Raw genomic sequence first — 24,035 nt, forward strand, 5'->3', positions numbered from 1 at the left:
GCTATCATAAGAACCAGAAAGATGAAAAACTAGCTGGAGTAGCATTTAAGCAGAGGATGTGAGGTTTGTTTTTTACTGAGGCAGACTTTCACTCACTTTAGTAATACAGTATCTCCTGATGTGAAGATAAAGATGGGCAAGCAGTGAGCATTGAGCTTGAAGGTTGTGGTGCTGTTACTAAAATCCTAACCACATTTCCCAACAAGATCTTACAGCAAAATGTGAAATATTACAAGTTTATTCAATTGATTTGTGAGTAAGTTCTTGGTGAAACACTGTTAATAGCATTTTGTTACATAGTTATACTGTTACTGCTACATAGCATTTAACAGGCAAAAAGTCTACATTTGAAGGTTGGAAGGGTTGGTGACACAACCTGCCAAGTGGGAGAGTCAAGAATGAATCCAGCCTTGATGACTTATACCTTCAAGTAACTTTAGGTTAAAATTACATTTTTGCATTCAGTTTCCATGTCTTTCAAGAAACTTAAACTAGTTTTTTAGCACTCAGTTGCTGCTTTCTTGTACGTTGCTTACTGTTTTGTTATTATTGTTACACATTGCTTGGTAGAAGTTATGTTTGATGTCAGAAAAACATCATGGCATTAAGACATTGAGACAGGTTTTTATTATTACAGTGGCAACAAAATGAATCCTGTTCATTTATTTTGCGCCAATCATTCATAATATGATGGCTTCCAATCAGCCTCCCTCAAGAGTCACATCCATCACTTTTATGTAAAGATCACATATGTGATGACAGCAGAGCGTAGGTCTGTTATGCAAGGTTCCTTGAAGCATTGAGTGAAGTCAGACCTCAGTGGATTAAATGTATTCAGTGTAATAAAAACATTAACCTTGCTTCAGGGCATGGTGAGGACTTTCAGTTCTCCCAGATACTTTAGATACTTCACTGGCAGAGATAATGGCTTCTACTACCAGGAAATTACCACCAAAGTGCTACATTTTGCTTGTATTACACTTAACTGAGACACATTTTGATTCCTTAAGAACTGAAGCATAAATAAAATATTTAAGCATTTAATTTTAGACTTAACACAATGCACAACAACACAACCTGCTGAAGAAATAACATATTTGCTGATAACTTGCTTTTGTGTGTTTTCAAAGAAGCAGAGAGAGAAGAGAGATTTTCCTCTTATGACTTGTGTTTCTCCTCTACAGGAACATTTAGAGGTGTATGTAAGAAGATTGATCATTTTCCAGAGGATGCAGACTATGAAGCAGATGCTGCTGAATACCTCCTCCGTAAGTCACACAACCACTCTCTAATGTCCTGGCAGACAGTTTGGGTCGGTACTGTATGCTTTTTTGTGTATTTCCATTATAAAAAGGAACACATGCAACTGAACCAAGCCGTACCATTTCTGGGCCCTCTTCAGATGTTGGTCCATAGAAGAATGGTACAGTATGGTTAGGGTGGCGTCACAGGAGATGTCACACAACACAGTCCATTGATTGGAGAACAAGAAAACGTCACTTCTCGTAACAAAAGCAAGTGTGAGAGCTTTACACCCTGTAGGTGTTCAGGTGTTTTATTTTATTGTTCACTTGTTGGAAAAATAACAAAGCAAAGATGCCAGCAAACAACTGTAAGGTCTGGTTGGCTATGGAACTACAAACATTCCTCACTATCTTATAGTTGTTATTAGTTCTGTCACCTTTGTTGCTGTTGTACTCGTATAATGCCACGGTAGGCATTTGGACTAAACCCCGCCTAAATAGTGAGTGACCGACTTGCTATGGAAACGTTAACCAGGGTGAACCATTCCTAACCAGATCATAAAGGCCCGAACTGTACCACTCAGTGAAACTGGGATTAAAGTGTCTTTAATCAAGACATTAAACCCCCACATTACCCCCAGTATTCTTGTCCGTGCTAGGTCATGGAGTGAACAAAAAGCTCTGCATATAAAAGGTTTATTTAAAACTTGCTGCATCTGCTGCAACTTATTATTTTCCTATATGGGGTGATGTAAAGTCCATCATAAAGTAGGGTAAAACACATTGATGAAAGCCTTTTTCCCCAATTTTCTTCCACACATTTCTAGTAGCCATTTGTACCACTGGGCACCCTGCCATTTGCAAGGCATTGCATGGTTCACTCAATACAGCTGAGACTAAACCTAAAACAATATGAGACACTACGTTAAAATATTTATGATGTTTTTTGTATACACGACTCAAGCCAAAGGAATACCTTTGGAGCATGTTATACAAAGTTCTCTACAAGCATCAACAAAGATCAAACAAGGTTAATTATTTTAAGATAATGGTTTCCAATCCCTGTAGTAGAGTACCAGGGTCCTTTAGGATTAATACTAGATGCACTGCTATCATTCTGGCAGTAAACGAGGCCAAACACCTTTCTGAGACCATTTATATTGGCTATCTCTTAAAAAGTCATCCATGTGCACATCAAAAGCATAATGGGCCAGAAATAAAAGGATGCTGTGGTAAATATAGGGAGAAAAGCTTCGTAAACAGAGTAAAGATGGATGCAGAAAGAGAAAACTGCAACAAAAGAAAGAGAAAATGAATTCAGCCTGTCCCTCTTTTTTATTGCTCCACTGAGCACAAAGCAACATCCCCTAAGGCAGCCAGTTAGACTGCAGGATTCAGGGCTGATTAGCCAATAAGGAGCAGGGACCTAGTGACCAGCATTTCATACAGCCCAAGGGTGTGGGCCACACGCTCGGTGACTCCAGATGCCTGTCATGGCGGAAATATTTCTCAACAAACATTAGATTTACATTCAGAATGCAAATTCAAAGACGCTGGTTACTGAAATTATTTTTGAAGGCTCCACCTGTGATGCAAGAACAGATCCACTTTTCAGCATGTCTAAAAATACCACACGGCCTATTTCTGCATGACAAACTGTTTGCAAATATCCTTCGATGTGTTATCCCATCATGCACGCAAACATTCCACCCAACTGTAGCCTGGCTTCCATATTCATCATCTCTTTCTGGACCATCATTTTGGCGTGCATATGTCAATGTGACTCTCCATCTGTCTTGGGTTTTGGCCATCTTTTCCCTCTCCATCCATCTCTTTCCCGCTGTCTCTCAGGCCTCTGCTTCAACGTGTTCAGTCAGGCGTGAGGCCACACACTGGTTCATGCGTGTCTCGAGTAGATGTGTAAAGTGGTGCAGCTTTGGTTGTTTTAGCAATGTCCTTAAACGCAATGTTCAAAGTGCCATTTCCATTTTCTGTGATCTGCTTTTTGTTGTTGAATTAAAGTTAAGCAATAGTCTTTAACTTGTTCTGACCCATTCAGGCTACAAGATTGATGTGGTGTAGGTTTTAACCGGTTATTTAAATAATCTTCCAAACCTTTGATCCACTGAGAAAATACCTACTCCAAACGTAAGCCCAGCGTGGTAACTGTTTCTTCCTCCTCGTGTGTGTACAGGTGCTGTGCGGGCCTCCAGCATCTTTCCCATCATGAGCGTGGGTCTGCTGTTTCTGGGGGGGCTCTGTGTGGCTGCCAGTGAGTTTTACCGAAGCAGACACAATGTCATCCTCAGTGCAGGAATCTTCTTCGTATCTGCAGGTTAGTCATCACCATATGCGCAAACATCTGTTTGTATGAATCAGTGTCTTTTCTTCTCTTTAGACTGGAGGCGTTATGATTCTCTGTCATCTGTGGGTTATAGGTGCACAAGGGGGAAGGGCTTTTCTTAATGGAAAGTCACATCTTTTACCAGGTCCGCCCACTGTGATGCAGTCACAAGATTTTCCAGGATTTTTCAGGATGTGTTTGTTTTATATTTGATGCAGGATGTCATAAGCACGGCCAGCATTAACTAACCTGATTTCCTGGGAAGAGATTAGAAGGTTAAAACATCCCTTATCTGTAGCAATTTCACATAGATTTCAAGATCAAAATCAAGATTAACTTTATTGTCCCTCTAGGGGAAATTTGTTTTGGGCTTTCACCCTAGCTGCAGCCACAAAGTGATGGTAAATAATAAAATCCACACATGAAACTTCAAGGATAATCACTGCATATAGAGGAGTGTGCAGGGACAAAGTTTGGAGTGAGGATGTAGCAGAATACCACCATCCCTCTTTGATATATAGTAAGATTGAGTGACGCCCAATCCTTCATATGGATGTTTACAAGTTTTAGTACACACACATACACACACACTTACCCTCACGCCCATGACACACTTACAAAGGGCTGTAATTGCTGTTCAGTGTGATGTGTATGGTCCCATTGGGTCTTGTGGGGAATAATTACCAATTTGGCCTCATAAACTTTGCACAAGTTGGGAGATGATTCTGGGTAATTGCAGATGACTAATTGTCCCCATTCTGATTTCCACCATGCTGTACAAACACTTTATTCTGGACCGATCATATGGAATAAGCTGCATAAAATGAATCTCCTTTACAACTCTGTTGAGCTGCTGCAGGTGTTATCAGTGCCTGGAGAAAATGTATAACTTTAACTGTAAAGGTAAAGTTACAGCTCTTCCTCTACAACACAGTTGGATGGTCCTAATTCGTTGATATTTCAGTCTAGTCTGCAGAACAATAAGTTAATTCCTGCCTTTAAAATGCTGCAGACGGACCTGCTGTACATCAGCACTTCACAAGTGTTTAATGTTTAAAGTTTTGGTCGACTCAGCAAACTGGCTGTATCCTGAAACAATGGGACACAGCAGTAGTGGCACATGAAATACACAGTGTACCTTTTTTGCAGCGTATTTACCTGATAAACTGTGCAACTGTTTCATGTTAAAGGAAAGAAAAGATCTGTGATATCTCATCCTCATTATTAATTCAGGACTGTTTTGTCACAAGGGGTCTGAGTGCTTGTTTTTATTGAAAAGTACACTACATGTTCAAACGGCTGAGTCAATTGAGGCGGTCCACTGACTGGACCAACACAAGCTGTGCAGTTTTATTTGTTCCCATGACTGAGACAAGCTTCCCTTAATTCTCCAATCTGTCACGCACACACTGATTCTGAAAATGTATAATGATGAAAAATAAATAAAAATACTCATAGTGATGAATTAAGTTTTAAAATATACTGTTGCACCGTCTCCAAAAATCATTTCAAATTGTTTAAATGTGACTAAGTTTTGTCTTGCAACGGCAGTTGGTACAATATGCTACATAAAAGTGGTGGAAGTAGCTAACATTGTACATACCAAACACTAGCACTTGCAAGTATGTTAATATTATTTAACTCAAATCACATCTTCGTTGCCTCTCAATACTGAAAGACTGTTTACTCATAGGCACAAGTGTTTCATTTACATGTATATAATCCAAATAAGTTCATACTGTCTATTTCTTACATAGTTTTCAGTTCCTTTTGTGTCAGACTCGTAATCTGTCACACATACCTGACACCATCTTCATCAGAGATGTCACTTGATGGAGAGTGACGGGTCAACCACGCCTCTATGAACATCAGCTGATAATTACATCACTCTCCATCTAGTGACACCTCTTATGAAGACAAAAGGGGTACCTCGAAACATGTCAGGTATGTGTGACAGATTATGGGTCTCATACAAAAGAAACTGAATACTATGTTTTATTTGGTTGATTTAAATCTTTATACATCTATTTATTTAAATAGTTACAATTGTATGGCTGCTATTTTGGCCAGGTCTCCCTTTCAAAAGAAATTTTAATCTCAATGGGACCAAATGGTTAAAAAAAGTGAAATAGATAAATAATTCAAAATAATCCTGTCCTTATATTCTAGGGCAGGGATTTTCAAACGTTGTATGTCACGGACACCTCAGAATATTTCAGCCAATAGGTACCACCTTACTGACTGACATTGGCAAACCAACCAGTTCAGACTCCTCTAACACGCAAAGCTGGCAATACTCTTGACTTGGCACTGAACAGAAACTGCTCCACAGCAAACCTTTCCGTCACCCCACTGCACCTCTCAGACCACTTCCTAGTTAAATTCTCTGTCTTCCTTCCTCATGTCACTCAAGCGGCTCCAAAAATGGTGTCCTACCGCAGAAACTTGAGATCCCTCAGACCTACACAGCTGTCTGATGAGGTTTACCCCACCCTCCCTTCACACTTAGACTTCTCCTTACTGTCTGTTAATGAGGCTACAGAAACACTCTGCTCCTCTTTCGCCTCCTCTCTGGACAAACTCTGTCCTCTGGTGTCAAAACCAGCCAGACAAAACCCTCCCAGTCCATGGCTCACAGAGGTTCTAAGGGAGCACAGAGCCGGACTCAGGGCTGCAGAAAGAAAGTGGCGCAAATCAAAAGAGCACACTGGCTTGTCTGAGTGCCAGCAAAAACTTGAAACTTTCACATCCAGCCTAAAGGCGGCCATGATAGCCTTTTATCAGAACAAGATCCGCAATGCTCCCAACACACGACAACTGTTCATGGCGTTTAACTCTCTTCTATCTCCACCACCTGCTCAGCCTCCCACTGTGCTGACTGCAGAAATGTTTGCTTCCTACTTCACTGAAAAGGTCACTACCATCAGTAACCAATTCACTGAGCCTGACCAACTCAGCCTTACCAAACCAGCTACTGGTGCCTCACTCTGCTCTTTCCGCTCTCTAAATGAGGACGAAGGCTCTAAACTTCTAGGCAGCTCAAACCCACGACCTGTCCTCTTGATCCTGTTCCCTCTGACATCCTGCAGAGCATTTTACCTACAATCAAAACTGCAGTAACCCATATTATTAACTCCTCTCTTATATCCGGTGTCTTTCCCTCTGCCTTCAAGCAAGCTCGGGTTACCCCACTCCTGTCAGTTACTGATTCCCTACGGCTTGCCAGATCCGCTGGTCAATCCTCAATCCTTATACTGCTGGACCTGTCTGCTGCCCTTGACACGGTCAACCATCATATACTGTTCTCCACACTCTCGGAGCTTGGCATCTCAGGTTCTGTCCTCTCGTGGTTCATGCCCTACCTCACAGGAAGAGCCTTCAGAGTATCTGGGTGTGGAGGAGTGTCCAGATCACATGGGCTGACAACAGGGGTGCCTCAGGGCTCGGTGCTTGATCCTCTTCTCTTTTCACTATACACCTCCTCACTCGGTGCAGTCATTAGCTCTCATGGTTTCTCCTACCACTGCTATGCAGATGACACTCAGCTTTTCTTTTCTTTCCCACCTGACGACACAACCGTCTCAATGCGAATATCAGCATGCCTTGCTGATATCTCCGCATGGATGAAGGAACGCCACCTTCAGCTAAATCTGTCCAAGACTGAGCTTATTGTCTTTCCAGCCAATCCTTCTTTACCGCCACAGATAAGTGTGCAGCTTGACTCTATCACACTTGTGCCTACGTCTTCTACCAGGAATCTTGGTGTCATGGTAGACAACCAGCTGACCTTTAAGAACCATGTTGCCTCTGTTGCCCGGTCTTGCCGATTTTCTCTCTACAACATCAGGAGGATCAGACCCTACCTGATAGAACACAAGTTACAGCTCCTGGTCCAGGCTCTGGTCATTTCACGCATTGACTACTGCAACTCCTTACTGGCTGGCCTGCCTGCATGCTCAGTTAAACCTCTGCAGATGATCCAGAACGCAGCAACACGTCTGGTCTTCAACCAGCCCAAGAGCTTATGTCACTCCGCTGCTAATTGCTCTTCATTGGCTTCCAGTTGCAGCACGCATCAAATTCAAAGCTCTGCTTCTGGCTTACAAAACAATAACCCAAACGGCTCCTGTCTACCTTCACTCCTTAATCCAGAGCTACACTCCCTCTCGACAGTTACGCTCTGCCAGTGAAAAATGCCTAGTACTACCACCACAACGTAGCTAGACTCTTCTCCTCTGTTGTTCCCCGGTGGTGGAACGATCTACCAAACTCCATCTGATCCGCAGAGTCCTTATCCACTTTCAAGAGCAAGCTAAAGACTCAGTTGTTAAAGGAGCATTTCCACACTTAGCTTAACTCTTCTTCTCAACAGAATGAGTTAGAAAGATTTGTCCAGCTCTTTGGCTCAACTGTAACTGTATGTACTGAATAAGCTCTGTGCATTTATGCCCAAGTTGATATTGTTTGATGAAATTGTGATGTTTGTATTTAAACAAAATGACTTACAAAAACTACAAAAAAACTAAAAAAAACTAACTAAATATATATATATATATATATATATATATATATATATATATATATATATATATATATATATATATATGCATTGCCTCTAGCACTACATGACAGCACCTGAATCCAACTGGACTCAAAGCAGTCTGACTACCACTTAATTATGATATCCCATCTTGTTTGAATTCTTGCTTGTGTTGTTATTACTCTCAAATGTAAGTCTTTTTGGATAAAAGTGTCTGCTAAATGACTAGAATAGAATGTAGAATAGAATTTAAAATATAGTAGCAGGGGCTTACCCTTTTTTTTAACATGGCACACTTGAGACAGAAGCAGGTTAGGTCCAAATAAAAATAATATTTATTCTTGAGTGGTGGCAGCCATCATTGTAAAAGGGGTTTATTACCAGAAAAGGGATTCAAACTTTGTCACACAACTCAAGGATAACCCCTCACCAAAGTCTTTATAACCCTGAGGAGTCAGGGACCATTTAGGTTGTTTGAAACCTTTTTATTGTACTTTTATATACTACATAAAAAAGGCTTACCACACCCTTGCTTGATTTTTTTCAGAAATACCTTATCCTACTTTATTTGCATATCGGGCTCATAAATACACAAAATTAATTAAAACTGTATTAGAAAGTTATATTTATTACCTTGATAACCTACAAAAAAGACTTTTTTATTGAGAAAATGACTAAAGAAATTTGAATATATTGAAAGAAATGCAACACCTACCCATCCCACCATTATGCTTTATCAATAGATAAAGTTAGTTCAATAGATAAAGCATAACAGTGAGAACAGTGGGAATGCAGATATTTTGGGGTAGAATGGCTCAGCAAGGTAGAGTGTTTGTCTCGTAACCCAAGAGTTGCCGGTTTGATCCTCGGCCAAGACTAATTTATGTCGAGGTGTCCTTGGGCAAGATACCAAACCCCTAATTGCTCCTGATGGGTCGTGGTTGAACGTCTTGCATGGCAGCTTCCGCCATCAGTGTGTAAATGGGTGAATGTGAAGTCTAATGTAAAGCGCCTTGGGTATCGTTCCAGGTACAGTAAATTTTTGTGACAGAAAGTAAGCAGAAGCCTCACTCAGTCTTGTAATTTATAGATTTTGTGCAGTGTAGAGACAGACATTTTTTTCTGGATCTGTGTGACTGCTGTCAACTTCATTTAAAAATGTCCAGATTTGTTTTTATATTAATAGACCACATAAAACTGTTGATATGATGGTTTCAATTTGATCATACTGAAATATTTAATCATTAAAATTATGCTCTGCATAATTAGTAAATTAGTTGCTATTGCAAAATTCTTCTGCACACCACAAGGAAGCGTGTGACCAGTGGTATGGGTACCACAGTTTGCAAGCCATGGGCACCATTCATCAATATATTTTTGTTTTAGGTACAATTTTTTTTTTTTTTTTTTTTTATAAAAACCCTCCATCAGATTCTCAAACATGTTTGTAAACCACTTAATTGTTGGCATGTTTTCTTATACATTGGTCATTACAAATGTATGTGGTATGCATGTTGTTTCCTAACAAGTTGTGTTCAAGGTAATTACATACTAGTTAGCATAACTTCATGCTGGAAATGTGATCTTTTCATTAACATTTAAGAATCATTTTAAAAGGCCATGCCCCATCACTTCACTCTGCACCCTTGTACAGTAATGGACACATCTGGACACATTAGACTTTGGCATGAGTGTGCAAAACTGGGATAGTTCTAACTGAAGGGTGCAAGCGATGGGATAGGATTGGCCCTTTAAACCCTGGTGAATTATTTTTTTTAGGATGAGTAGGTCTACTCCAAACTTCACTCTTCCATCTCTAAATATATTTCATTTTCTGCTTCTCTCTTTCCTCCAGGTCTCAGTAACATCATTGGCATCATTGTTTATATCTCAGCAAATTCTGGTGACCCAGGTCAAAGTGACAGCAAAAAGTCTTACTCCTATGGCTGGTCATTCTACTTTGGGGCCCTTTCCTTCATCATGGCTGAAATGGTGGGCGTTCTGGCTGTGCACATGTTCATCGAGAAGCACCGCAAGCTGAGAGCCAAGTCCCGTACCGAGCTCATAAAAAAGTCCGCTTTCAGCCGCATTCCTTCTTACCGCTACCGCTTCCGGCGCCGTTCCAGTGTACGCTCTTCTGAGGCCCCCAGCCGCGATGCTTCACCACTGGGGAAAGGTGGCTACACAGGCCCCGCAGCCTCCGAGATGCCCATGTACACGTTAAACCCACGAGAGGCAGGAAATGCTGGCTCCAAACCAGGCGGTATGGGTGGGCTGCTCAATTCAGAGAGGGAGTTTCTCCAGAGCAGCACGCTCACTAAAGACTACAGCAAGGACCCCAACCGCAGGACCACACCCGTCTGAGAGGTTCTGGCTGTAGATATCACCTAATCGGAGTATCAGAGAGGAAGAGGATGAGAAATAAAGGGGGAATGGAAGAAAACACAGGGGAAATGCAGGGTCGCGGGACTGGGAACGGGTTTGATAAACTATGACAATGAACTGTGAACATTTAGCCTTTGAACTGTGAATCCTGAGCCCTGTGAGAGTTTCAGTATGTGTAGCAGGGTTGATGGAGAAGTTGTTCCCAACTCCACTTCACAAAATATCACTGTAGTTATCAGCTGTTCATAACTTGACTTTCTGACATTTTCATAGAGCTGGAGGCAGGACTGATGATGTAAGTGGTTCCTTGTTTGGAGCAACTTCTCCTTACAAAAAGTGAAAATAATGTGAATTTGAGGAGAAGACGAAAGAGGTGACAGACTAGGTGTGATCTTTAATCTTTTTACTTCTTTCCTCCTGACATTTTGGATAGCAGCAGAGTTGGATCAATGAAGGGAACAGCCTTAGAGCTCCAAGCTGACTCTCTGATTACGATACTATTTAAAAGTGAGGAAGTTAAAACCTTGATATAGGGATTAATTCATTTTCAGTTCAGCTGGTTTCAGAACCGTTTGTCCATTTATGGCAACACCTTTGTGGCTCTAATTATTATTTTTCTATACATATTGTAAATATAATGCTTTCATATTGATTGATTTTATCATAGAAACGCTCACCTCCTGACTCTCTGAACTGAAACTGAAGCTCTTTCCTAGAAATATTTAACCCCAACTCTGATCCCAGGTCAGCTGTAAAACCTGAGTAGTTGTTAGTACACTGACTGCAGATCAGCTGTTGGAGCTGAATAGAAAACTAATGAATCTCTTTTAGATGGTAGCGTTTGATCCATTGGTGCTTCCTTTTGCTTGGGTTTTTCTGCCACTTTTTGGTTTTGTTTTTTAACCTAAAACTTGAGATGATCAGATATTTGTCTGCCTGTCTGTTTGCCTTCACAAATCACCTTTCGCCTTCCATGTAATTCTGTGTAGCCCCATGCCTCACCTCACTTGCACCCTCTGTACACCTTCAAAAGTCCTACCACCCCGTCTTTCCTCTACTTGAAAAAGACACTCGACTAGATTTAGTACCTGTCTTCCTTTTTGGTGTCGCTCGTAGACAAGTTGGGTTTTTTTGGAGGTTATTGGTTTAGGGTATGCATGGTGAGGAGGAGGAGACCACTGAGCTGTGATTATGCTTTAAGGCAGTGCCAAAAAGAGAATTTAACAAACTAGAGATGGACTTTTTGTGCATTCCCACTACCTCTTGGTTAACACCGTTAAGATTAATCTAACATAAATTTGTCTTTACATGCCAGATCTAGTGTTTTAACTTTCAACTACAGTAATAAACACAGAGAAAATACTCATTTTAGTCCAATAATACGTCTCTCCAATGGAGAAGCTGTTTGTACATGGCACCCAACTTTAAAGACAGGCAGAAAAATAGATCCAGAGGAAAACTTTGCATTATTCAAAACATTTTTGCTTCATTTACTTAAACTGTCACTCAAAACCCCCTTCTTTATGTCCACATAACATATATGTCTACATCAATATACAGACACACACACATTTACACATGAGTCAAACCATTTCTTTGCACACGTCTCCCCGCAGTTGTAGTATATCCCACCATATCGCCACAGTTTATACTGTGAAACTGCCATTAAATTAGCCCTTTTCCACAAATGTGGGATGCAGAGTAAAATGTTAATAAAATATGTCTTTATACAATTAAATCAGTACATTCGGTTATTATTTAAAATGATCACTGCATCCAGATTTTTCATTTTTCAAACAGGGTTGTAGATTTGGCACATAAAGATTTTTATTTATTTATTTGTGTGTGTGTGTGTGTGTGTGTGTGTGTGCGTGTGGTTTTTTTTTTTAAGCTAAAAAATTTGCTGTGATATTTTAGAAATATAGAAATGTTTTTGTTGAAGAATGAACCAGAGGACTTTGTTAATCAGCAGCTGTGAAATGATTGTGTTTCTAGAGATTTAATTATGCTTACAAGCTAATAGAAATGTCTCTGTGAAACAGAGGTTTAATATAACTACAATTTACTAGAGTTTTTGTAAAATTATAAAAGTATTCCCACCAGTTTATAATTGGTTTTTATCTCTATCCCTTTGAACAACAGGCAAAATTATAAATGGTGCATTTCTGTGGTTTGCTAATCTAAATCTAGAGACAATATTGTCTGTATCTAGAAATGAAATACTGAAGACGTATTCATACATGCAGACAAGAGGAAGGGTTGTGCTGGAATGAGAAGAAGCCATACAAACCAAGAAGAGAAGCTATTAGAAACGTAAGAGAAAGTTTCACAGCATCTTTTTATTCACCTTTTCTCTGTAACTGTGATGAACAAGTGAAACTCAAAGAGGAAAAACAAATTTTTATTCCTGACCTCCTTAAGCCATCATTGCACTGTTTTGTACAAACTAAACGTGGAAAACCACCTAGCTGATACCTCCACACCCCATCCTGACAGTTATTACCGTGATAATAAAAAGACGTCCGAAACCTTAGTCGTACTGTTTATTTTATGATGCTGCTGTTTTATCTTCTGTCTTTTTATGCCATAAAGGAAACATAAAGGGACAAGCGTGCATCATGACAGACCCACTCGTGCTGCCCTCCATATATAAATATTAATTTTGCAAACTAACTACAACATCAGCCACTGTCATGGGCTGTTTGAGAAGAAGGGTGTGGGGCGGTGGGGGCACTTTTCTCTAGGCAAGGGCTTTGAATTTTTAAAGGACAGGAGCACACAAGGGCTTTTTATGCTCAGCACTGCAGCAATGTCGTTTTAAGGGTGTAATGTTGGAGGAATGGACTGGAAGGAAAAGTACGTTTACACAGAAACAACTGTTTTAAACCAGCTGAACTGCTGACCAATAATATAACATGCTTCATGCAAAAGAAAAGCAGAAAAAAACTAGAAGGCTGTGCTTTTCCTTTCAGACTCTTTTCTTTTTGGTCTACTTTAGGCTAAATGAGTAACATTTTGAAGTAATTAGAGATGAATATTGCCTTAAGCAAAGTAAGGATAATTAATAATCATTTAAGTTCCTTAGGATTTAAACTTATATTAGCAAACTAAGTACTCATACTCAGTGCCAAATATTACTCCAAATGTTTTCCGTGCGTCATGGCCTCCAGGTTAGCCGTAGATTGTAGGTTTGCTGCTGTATGTACTCTTTTGTGTGTAGGATTTACTGATTCAGCAGTAGTAGCTATGTAGCTCAGCACTATCAGGAGCCCCCCTCAATTCTTGAGGGTCTGGTAGGCGTCAAAGTTCAGAACTGCCATCCATGAGTCATGTCAGCATTGACCATTCAAACCATGCATGCCATATCCATACGCTTCCAGTGCTTACCTACATTTTCTCTGTTTCAAATCAGGCCTCAAACAGCACCCTAATCTCTATACCCCATAGGGACACTCGACTGGTTCATTAAAGACGCCTTACAACTGTGTGCGGGCCCCCTGAGCTGTATTGATGTTTACTCCTATAGAGTGTGGGGTGCTTTCTGAGCCTGTCTGTCTTTTCTTACCACCATAAAGCTTTGATACTCTGATATCAACAAATAATTGTATTATTAGTAAAATATATATATATATATATTCTAAAGGTGCCATTGTGCAGAGGATGAGAAACTCTGTCACATGTTATACTTATTAATGTATTCAGTGGGGCAGGGGATTGATTGCAGGGAGCAGTGTTGGGAAGCTGGAGTCGTAGTCTTTCTAATATGTTATTCTAGTTGCGTTTTCTACTTTGATGTGGTTGTGAGATTGTGTTGTCTTGATCACACGGGAAGCATCTGACAGGAGGATCATTCGGACAATCTCTCATGGACATAAACTTCACCTCACTGGTGCCACAGAGGCCACATTTGCCAGCAAGGATACCCAGCACTACATACAATCCAAGTCCCTACATCTAAAAGTAACTATACTTCTGAGGACATTAAACATAGTGCGGTACAATGTAGTGTTTTGCAGCAAAAATGTTCCTTTTGTCAAGCTTGAAAGTGTATTTTGTCAAGGGTAATATCAGGAAGGTGCGACTTAGTTTAAAAAATAGCAACTTATTCTTCTACTTAAGAAAAGATGCTCTTAATTCCAGCTAGCTTTGTTTGGATTATTAGTCCTCATTAGTATAGAAACACAAGCACACAATAACAAACACATGAATGACCACAAATACACAAACAACACGGTCTGTGCATGCACAGAAACTCATACTACGACTGCACACAATCACAGCTTCAGCTTTGCCCAGTATGGTGCAGGAAGAAATGTGTCCTGTTATGAGAAAAAAAATCACTGTGTCATGTTTAGTGTTTCGTTGGGTGGAAAAAAATATCAAAACAAAACAACAAACAATTTCTGATGTGTCACTGTTGCGCAGATCCTCTGTGGAACTTCAAGTATACTGAGCCAGCTTATCAAACATGGACATCCAGAAGAACTGAAACGTGGGTTTGATGGGAACAAGAGACTTGCTATAAGCACTCTACACTTTGCACTCACTACCAACACACATATACACTAACACAATTAAAGTTACTGTGTGAGGAGGGCTTACAGGGGGAGGTATGTGCCTGCATGTTTGTGTGTGTTTGCGTGACGTTCACCTCTCCTCACCCATGCACTTAGTGCCTGCCTGTCCTGCCTTCAGACAGCTCCAAGATCAGCCATCATGGGGCTTCCATGATAACCTCTGCAAATCCCAAGAAGTGGGATCAGTGTTAGAGCTAACCACCCCGATCATTCCTCAGCAGACACAGCCATAAAAGCTAATAGGACTGTTTTGGATTGAGTGGGTATTGCCCGAATTAATATTTTATTTACCAGGTCTGATTGGACTGTTTTGTTTTCGCAAAGCTGCTGTTCATATCTGACTTTGTTTCTTGTATGAGGCTGAAATAGGATCGACACAATTGACAGAGAGGGCTTAGCAGGATTGACCTATTACCATGGGTACACCCGATCTTGTGTCAGACTGACCCAAAGTTGCCTGCTGTTTCTCAGGCTCTAAAATTTACCAGAATCAGCCACACAATAGGAAACCTGACAAAACAGATTTCCTATTGAAGATGTTAAAATTATTTAAAATTCAAATATTGTTCATATTGTGAATAATATACACAAACATTATATATATGTATGTATATATATACATATATATATATATATATATATATATATATATATATATATATATATATATATATATATATATATATTGGTTTTTTGTTTTGTTTTGTTTTGGTTTTTTTTTCTTTCTTTCTGTCTTTTAAGTTCCCTAAACAGAATAAGGTAGTAGTCATTGTTTCAAGTATTATTCTGGCCATGGTGCCTGTAAGCTTAATTTCCTGTTTTTTTTCCTGCCAACTTTTAGTCCTTTAAATAAGCAGTTTTGTACCTGTCTTGTATTTTACATTTATCATTTGAAATTGCATTTAGACAGTGACGTTTAAATAGTTTAGCAAAATCCAGGTTGCTCAACCAAGCTTCGAGGGGGTTCGATATTGAAATTCTAACAAATGCTTTTACTGATATTCACAAATTAAATCAATGGGTAATTCCCAAAATGCACAATACAATGTACTTGGATTGCAATTAATATTCTCAAATGGGTCAAATTCCCGATATCTGTGCTCCAAATGATTTAAACTGTCCTTCACTTACTGAGTAGCGTTGTGTATTGTTCACTCAGGGCTAATAGCCATAATTAAAAGAATGACATTAACAAAAAAAATTTTTAACCATGCCAGCAATATAACTTAAAGAGCCCCAATTATACTCTTTAAAGGGCTCATGTTATTTTAGAAGTTAATTAGAAGAGGTTTAAATGCTTTAATGTTAAAAAATAACTTAGTTTTCATATATTGTGTATTCCTGCAGAAACTTTTATTCCTTTCTGAGTGTAACAGAGTGTAGCTCCTGTCTCTTAAACTAGCCAACCACCAACCGCAGACTCATGAAAGGTGCTAATTTGGCAGCTGATTGGTCAAAGAATGAGAGTGTGAGGCAGCTGTTGATTATTTTTTGGAGGTGGTCAAACTAATGACTCGCATGCATCATGCAAATGTATTTCATTGTGATGTAAAAGTAAAGATCTCTCACATGCACAAAAAGCTGAAGGAAGGAAGGAAAACCCAAAATGTGCAAATGGAGTCATTTGGCTACTTTGAGCAATGATGCCTCCTCCATGATGAGTATTAATCTCAGCGGTGATCCTGTGTAATGTAATGTAATTTAAAACTGTGTCAAAGCGCTGCCAGCTTATTTGCACACATGAACATAGGATGTTGTGGTAACATTCTTATAATAGGAAAACTAATAGTTGGAATTGGATAGCACACAGGAGGAAATGCATTCTGCTTAAAACTGACTGCAGAAATTTAAATGTCGTTGCACCACTAAGTAATGTAGACTTCTTTTTGTGGCAGTATCGACACAACATTTACATGTATAAATAATATTGACAAATAAGCGGAAAGTGATTCCCACACTATGAAACATTAGCTGTTATCATTACGCGCACTCACTCTCTGTGAGTTGTCAGCCATATTCTTACATCAGCTTACATGGAATTTTTTTCTGAGGTTCTTGAAAACATCAGGGCTGCGGTCCAGTGTGAAAAACAACTTTAGTCTGTCTTATTTACAACAAATAAAATTAAGTATTTTAGTGGCAAATGACTGTAACCTGACTGTGTCCATCTCAAACTGACCTGAGGACTGTTAGAAAACAAGCACCAGAGCAAACTCAGGAGAAAAGTCAGTGACATATCTATTTATAAGTTGGTTTATTTCTTTGTCTTTGCATTTATTCAGAAACGAATATAAGAATGCCACAAAAACAGACTAAATAATAAAAAATACACACACACATTTGTAATATATATATATATATATATATATATATATATATATATATATATGTATATATTACAAGATATATTGTATGTGTAGCATTTACCTGGTATTAAAAGGAAAAGGAACAAAGTTCTTTTTTCCAGGAAATTTGCCTGGCAGGCATTGTAGCAGTTGGCTTGGGCATGAAGCAGTTCTGGTGGAGATGAGGATGATAAATAGGAACCAGCTGTTACTCTGTATGTCTTTAAGGGTCACACCGGGGATTGTGTTTCCTTGCAGCAGTGATGAAAGTGAAAAATAAAAGCCTCGAGTCAAATGTGCAGCTGGAACCTCAAGTAGCATTTTGAAAAAATGAAGAAAAAAAAAATCCTCCCAAAATGGGGGTGGAAGTTTCAAAACATGCAGCTAAAAGTGTTGTTATGGGTGACAAGTGTAAATGTTGATGATGTTGGCGACTTTTTATCCTGCTCAATACCTCGGAGCCCCACCATGAGATACATAGTCTTCTACAAACACATATATACACATACACACATGCATGCAGAAACATGCTGGCACTCACAATTTGTCCTTCTACACAGGAACACTGACGGCATAACACTCACAGCTCACACATATACAGACACACATAGCTGCCAGCCAGTTTCACTGTAAACTTTATAATGTAAACCTCCAACTAACAGCAGTCTGACATGGACACATGCTGTGAATAAAAGCACACTTTTACTTACATGATATAAATATGATTACCTATATGAAGAATATTATATACAGTATAATAATTAGAAAATAAAGAATCACCTTTTCAAAGCATCTGTAGTGAGTTTGTTTTGTGTTTAAATGTTTGTTGGCATGTAGAGCTGGTCCATGATTCCACTGTTCCACGACCTGCATGAAAACTGCTCATCCTAAATCCAAGACTTGCCTGTTGAGTGGTAAGGTGCATAGGAGTTCACCCAACTAGTCTATGTTTTTTTGTGAACCTGGAGAAGGTATTCATTTGTGTCCCTCAGGGAATCCTGTGGGGAGTGCTTTGGGAGCATGGGGTACCAGACCTTCTGATAAAGGCAGTTTGGTCCATGTGTGACTGATGTCAGACCTGGGTCCACAATGTCAGCAGTAAGACGGATCTGTTTCCGGTGAGGGTTGGACTCCATCCGGGCTGCCCTTTGCCACTGATTCTGTTCATAACTTTTAAGGACAGAATTTGAAGGCACAGCCAGGGCATCGAGGGGGTCTGGTTTGAAGGAGTCAGGATTGGGTCTCTGCTTTTGGCAGATGATGTGGTTCTGTTTGCCTCATCAGGCCATAATTTTCAGAGTGAAGTAGCTGCTGGCATGAGAATCAACACCACCAAATCCGAGACTATTATCCTCAACTGGAAAAAGGTGGAGTAGTGGAGGAGATCAAGCATCTCTGGATCTTGTTTAAAGAATGGAAGAAAAGAGCAAGAGGTTAACAGACAGATCGGTTGCAGCATCTGAAATGATGCAGGCTCTGCATCGGTCTGTGTCAGTGAAGAAGGAGCAGCTTCATCCTACATTTCACCCACACCTATGATCACGAGCTATGTGCAGTGACTGAAAAAAAAAGATCGCAGCTACCAGCAACCAAAATGACTGTCTTTTAAAGGGTGTCTGGGCTTTCCCTTAAGGTTAGGGTTAGGTTAGGGTTAGGGTTATACTTGCTGTTTAACCTTACGATTGCGTACACAAACAGCTGCATCATAAGCATTGTTGTTCACATACTTGCTTGCATACAACCGATGTCAGTAGAGGATTCCACCAGGGGGCGTAAGAGAACTCATACCAGATAGACCGACCAAATTTGTAGGATGTAAACTAATGAGCAAACATGGTGACAATAGAGGAGGTTAGCATTTGGTCAATTTTGAGATCATTCCTGAAAAAAACAACAGCAGGGGTATCGTAGATTGTATGTAAGACCCCTAAACTTTCCGTCATGTTTCCCAGCAGCACCGAGATTAAAAAATGGACAATGTCCTGCTACTCTCACTTCAATGGCAGTTGCCGCTCCTGCAGTGGGACTTGCTGTTTCCTTTTTTCCCCGTTTCAAATTGGTCTTGACACTGCCCCAAGCAGTTTTTTGCATGGCATTAATTTCTGAAGACGTGTACAAACGGTGCTTTAAACAAGCGCAAGGTACGTGTGGCAGCCATGATAATCACACATACCCATAATTATAAGCAAGTATATTTTCGCCCTTAGAGATAGGATGAGTAGCTCGGTTATCCTGAGGACCTAAGAGTTGAGCTCAGATGTTGGCCCAGACTAGAGCCAGATGAGGTTGCTCGGGCATCTGGTTAGGATGCCTCCTAACCAGGGGCATGTCCCACAGAGAGGAGACCCCGGGGAGCACCACGCACATGGTGGAGGGACAATGTCTCTGAGTAGGCCTTGGAACACCTCAGGATTCTCCTCGAGTGAGCTGGAAGAAGCAGGAAGAAGACAAAACACCCCATAATTTCAAGGTCTTTGTAAGAAATGCACAAAATTCACCAACTCATACTATAGTAAGGAGTAAGAAAATGCAGAGTACAGTGCACACAGTCCTCTCTAATACTGCACACATAAAGAGACACATGAGATGCATATCAGCCGTGCTGTGTCAACTGTTCTGAATTAGCTGTCTGATAGATAAAAACCTCTGCTTATCTCCACAGCCACCACACAGATGTCCAAATGATGGGGATGGCAGGACGAAGATGAAAGCTGAGAGAGGAAATGGGGAAAGTGTGAGAGAGAAAGTTAATGAGGTGACTAGAGGATGTTTTGGATCTAAAGTGTTTGAAGGTGACAAACAAAGAGAAGCTCTTAGAAGACTGTCTGTATGACTGTGTTTATAGATGTGTTTCCTGTCCAACAGACCGGAGTTGTGTTCCTTCCAAGATAGAGATGTTAATATAAAGACAAAAACACCCCAACTGACAATAAGGAAAGATTGGTGTCCACCTCTGGTAGAGCAAACTTCTAATGAGGCTCCATCTTGAATAACTGGAGAGGGTGGTTTTGGGCAATGAGGTGGGATGTGTATTTATTGTAAAGGCTATTTGTTATTGTTTGTTATGTTGTTGTTTTTAATGTCTGAGGACTACAGAATGAAAGTAGTAGCCTCTAGCTAAATCTGGCATATTGACACAATGTCATGAAAATGCACAAAATGTTCATTAATGTGAAAAAAAACCCAAATAAAAAATAAAAATAAAATAAAATAAAATAAAATAAATTCTTGATGCATGGTCTGGAAGGAGGATGAAAGCAGAAGTACGGGGAAACAGACTGATTGGATGGGTGAGAAAGGAAACTGAAAATTCATTAGACCAGAGAGATGGTGTCATATATAACCTGAAAAGTTTGATTGCATGGGAAAGTGGGAATGGGCAGGATAGCAAAGGAAAAGCCCAAATAATAAGAAGAGAGTGAATGAGGTGGATCAGATAACCTTTATGGAACATTTGCCAAAGCTTCATTACCGATGTTTACAATACATGGGGGAACCCCAAGCAAAGTCTGGATCCTCAACCTCTGTTCCTACCTAGAAGCTGTGGTCGACAGTTTGCTCTACCCTTCATTACTAGGTTAGGTTTGGAAGATCCCCACTACAATTTTGTCTCTTATCACATTTATGAACAGTTGTGACATTATGAACACCTTTTGTGGTAAGATTTGTTTGCCTTACTCTCAAAAAGCGGGTTACATGAAAGTGTAGTTTTCAGGTATGCACCTGGCCTTTTAACAACGCTCTAGTTCCACCATTCTCCCAAAGGCAAAACGAAATGAAAAAGCAATAGTCTCATTCACTCTTTGCTCTCTAGAAAAAAAAACACACAATTCTGCCTGTCTTCAGAGCATTTTCATATGGTGTCAAACATGATGCTCCTTGCTTTGATTAATGGTATAATTACATCTTGGGAATGAGGACGTGCCAGCTTACTGGATGGTTTAACATGTCGGACGGAAGAAACACTTTTGGTTAGGTGTGAGCAAATTTATATATTTTTTCCATTGAGCACCAAATAAATTATATAGATGAAGGAGCCCTATACTTTGAGTGACAGTGGAGAAATACATACTTTGATGTTGGACTTAGATATTGCATATATACCCTGGTAATTTCAGATCTGATAGACATCATATGAATATAATGTAAGAGACGGGCAGCAAGAATTTGCCATACAAGAGAGAAGATTTTAGTTGAGAGCTCAGATTTACTTCATGAATATTCATAATTGTGACATCATAGATGGAGTGCCTCGTTGACGTTTTAGAGATTAAAGTGGATGATGGGATTATGGGAGTCTCATTGCCATTCTGGGATTGGCTGCCACTCTACTTTTGTCCCTCTAAACTGCCTCTATATGTGCTATTTCCTCACTCAAGTTCTCACCCGTTCGTTCTGCTTTGCAGAGATATTGTGGGCATCGCCCACGTTTCATCATCACCTCCATCCTTCCTTTTCACCCTGGCACTTTCTGCTGTTCTTCTTCACCATTATCCTCTTAGCCACTTTCCCCTCTGCCACATTGTTCTGTTTAAAACCCCTCCCTCCCATCAAGAAGTATGCTACTGTAGTAATTGCTTTCTTCAGCTCCATTGGCCCAATGAGAGGAAATCTCCCTCTATGCTAATAGCTCATAAAAGACACTGCACATTCCCAGCAGGAAAGACACATCAAGATTATTTTATGGGGGTTGGATGAGACAGCAATGTCATACACCTTCCAGGTCTTAAACTAAAACAAGGAAATGTATTTGATATGAATACTAATGGTTGCAGCACAAGAAATTAGCATGTAACTAGCTGTTACAGGAATGTGGTTTATTCCTTTGATTAACTCTTGTGCATTGTGCTGACTCTCTAGGTGCTCCTCCTCCTGTTAAGTGGTGGCCTCTTCCAGCCTATCATTGCCTGGGAGCGGCCTATAAAGGGACCTAGGATCTGCCTTTGGGCCACTTTCCATTGCACCTTGTTTCTGTTTGTGTAAACCTAGGTTGTCAGGTTATTAGGGTTTACTTGATTATCTTTAGTTATCCAGATTGGCCTTGGGGAGAACAGCCATTTTGTTTTCTTTGTGAGTTACTTTCTCCTGTTTATGTTGAAGTTAGGGTAGTTGAGAAGTAGGTTTGTTTTCTTTTGTTAATGTGGTCAGGTAAGTGTCATTTTTATGTTCAGTTGGAGGTGTCCTGTTGGCCCCTTCCTGATGCTATTGGCCTTTCTGCATTATAGCTGCTACACAAATTTTACAAAATGCTTTCTCAGTAAATAACACAATCCTTAAATCAAGGCTTCATCTCAAACTTCCATTGATGAGCAACATGCAAGATTTTTGCCTTACATCACTGTTATCGCCCCTTCTTATTGTTTTCAAACCTTGCTCGCTTTACCTTTTTGCTTTACCACCTTGGTCATAAACCTTGGTCACAATTTACACAACAGTATATAAAACATGCTCCTGTGTTAGGTACACCAGTTCATTTGCTTGTTAATAAAAATAGCTAATAGTAGCAGTTAAAAACATTAGACATGAAGACATGGTCAAGACAGCTTGCTTCAGTTTAAAGCAAGAATCCGAGTGGCAGTAGTCTGGATGAAAATGCTTTATTGATGTCAGAGCCTAGAGTAGAGTGGGCAGACTGATTGGAGATACACAAAAGTAACTCAAATAACCAATGGTTACATCCAAGAAATGCAGGATACCAATTCTGATCACTCAACACATCTAACCTTAAAGCAGATGGCCTACAGCAGCAGAAAAACACACCGGGTGCTGCTTCTGTCAGCTAAGAACAGGAAACTGAAGCTACAATTCACACAAACGCACCAAAACTGGAAAAAGCGAAGGCTGGAGCTGTGACATTCAGATGGGCAGGGTCATAATTTGGCATAAACAACCTGAAAGCATGGATCCTGCCTTATATCAGTCATTCAGGCTGGTGATGGTGGCACACTTTGGGCCTCTTAGGACCAATTGAGCATCACTTAAACCCTATCTGAGTTTTGCAGCAGACCATGTCCATCCCTTTATGACCACAGTGTGGTATCTAATGATGACTGCTTCGTGCAGGATAATGCACCATGTCACAAAGCTCATTCTCTCAAACTGCTTTCTTGAACATGACAATGAGTTCACTGAAGGCAATAGACGGTACAACCTCGTATTAGCAAGTTGGACCATTTAAAATGGCTGGTGAGTGGATGTTATAATGTATTTGTTTTAGTAAAGTCTTTTAAATTCCCCTCGAAGCTTTGTAGGGTTTCACATCTTGATCATTGATCATTATTGATCAATGTTAGTTGGTTATTTTTGGAAACATTTGGCTTTAAACTTAAATATTGACAATTTATTTTTATCTACTGTAAAACTTTGTTTAAGAAGCATTTGTTATTGTTTATCTTGTTTAATCGCTTCTGATTGTGGCACAAGAAGAAAAGTCAGGGAATCAGCACCAAGATTTACACATATGCACCATTTTTCTCCAAGAATGCTCATATAACTTGATCTGATTTTAAGTGCCAGACAAATGACGATTACATTCTGAGTGCCATGCCTCTAAAATGGCAAGAACCCAGTTGAAACCCTTTCCCTCCGTGGTGTAACATT

At 39.9% G+C, this 24,035-nt stretch overlaps 1 protein-coding gene across 1 annotated transcript in view; it reads left to right on the forward strand.

The window, feature by feature from the left end:
- Window positions 1–12,322, forward strand: part of cacng3b (calcium channel, voltage-dependent, gamma subunit 3b) — a 35,117-nt gene extending 22,795 nt beyond the window's left edge. Inside the window, exons 2-4 of the mRNA XM_041975646.1 lie at window positions 1,185–1,268; window positions 3,439–3,579; window positions 9,984–12,322. Coding sequence (XP_041831580.1) covers window positions 1,185–1,268; window positions 3,439–3,579; window positions 9,984–10,492 — 734 coding nt within the window. The 3' untranslated portion in view covers window positions 10,493–12,322. The remainder of the gene's footprint in view (window positions 1–1,184; window positions 1,269–3,438; window positions 3,580–9,983) is intronic.
- Window positions 12,323–24,035: the final 11,713 nt, after the last annotated feature.

Source organism: Melanotaenia boesemani, chromosome 2 (assembly GCF_017639745.1).
Source record: "Melanotaenia boesemani isolate fMelBoe1 chromosome 2, fMelBoe1.pri, whole genome shotgun sequence".
Taxonomy (NCBI): Eukaryota; Metazoa; Chordata; class Actinopteri; order Atheriniformes; family Melanotaeniidae; genus Melanotaenia; species Melanotaenia boesemani.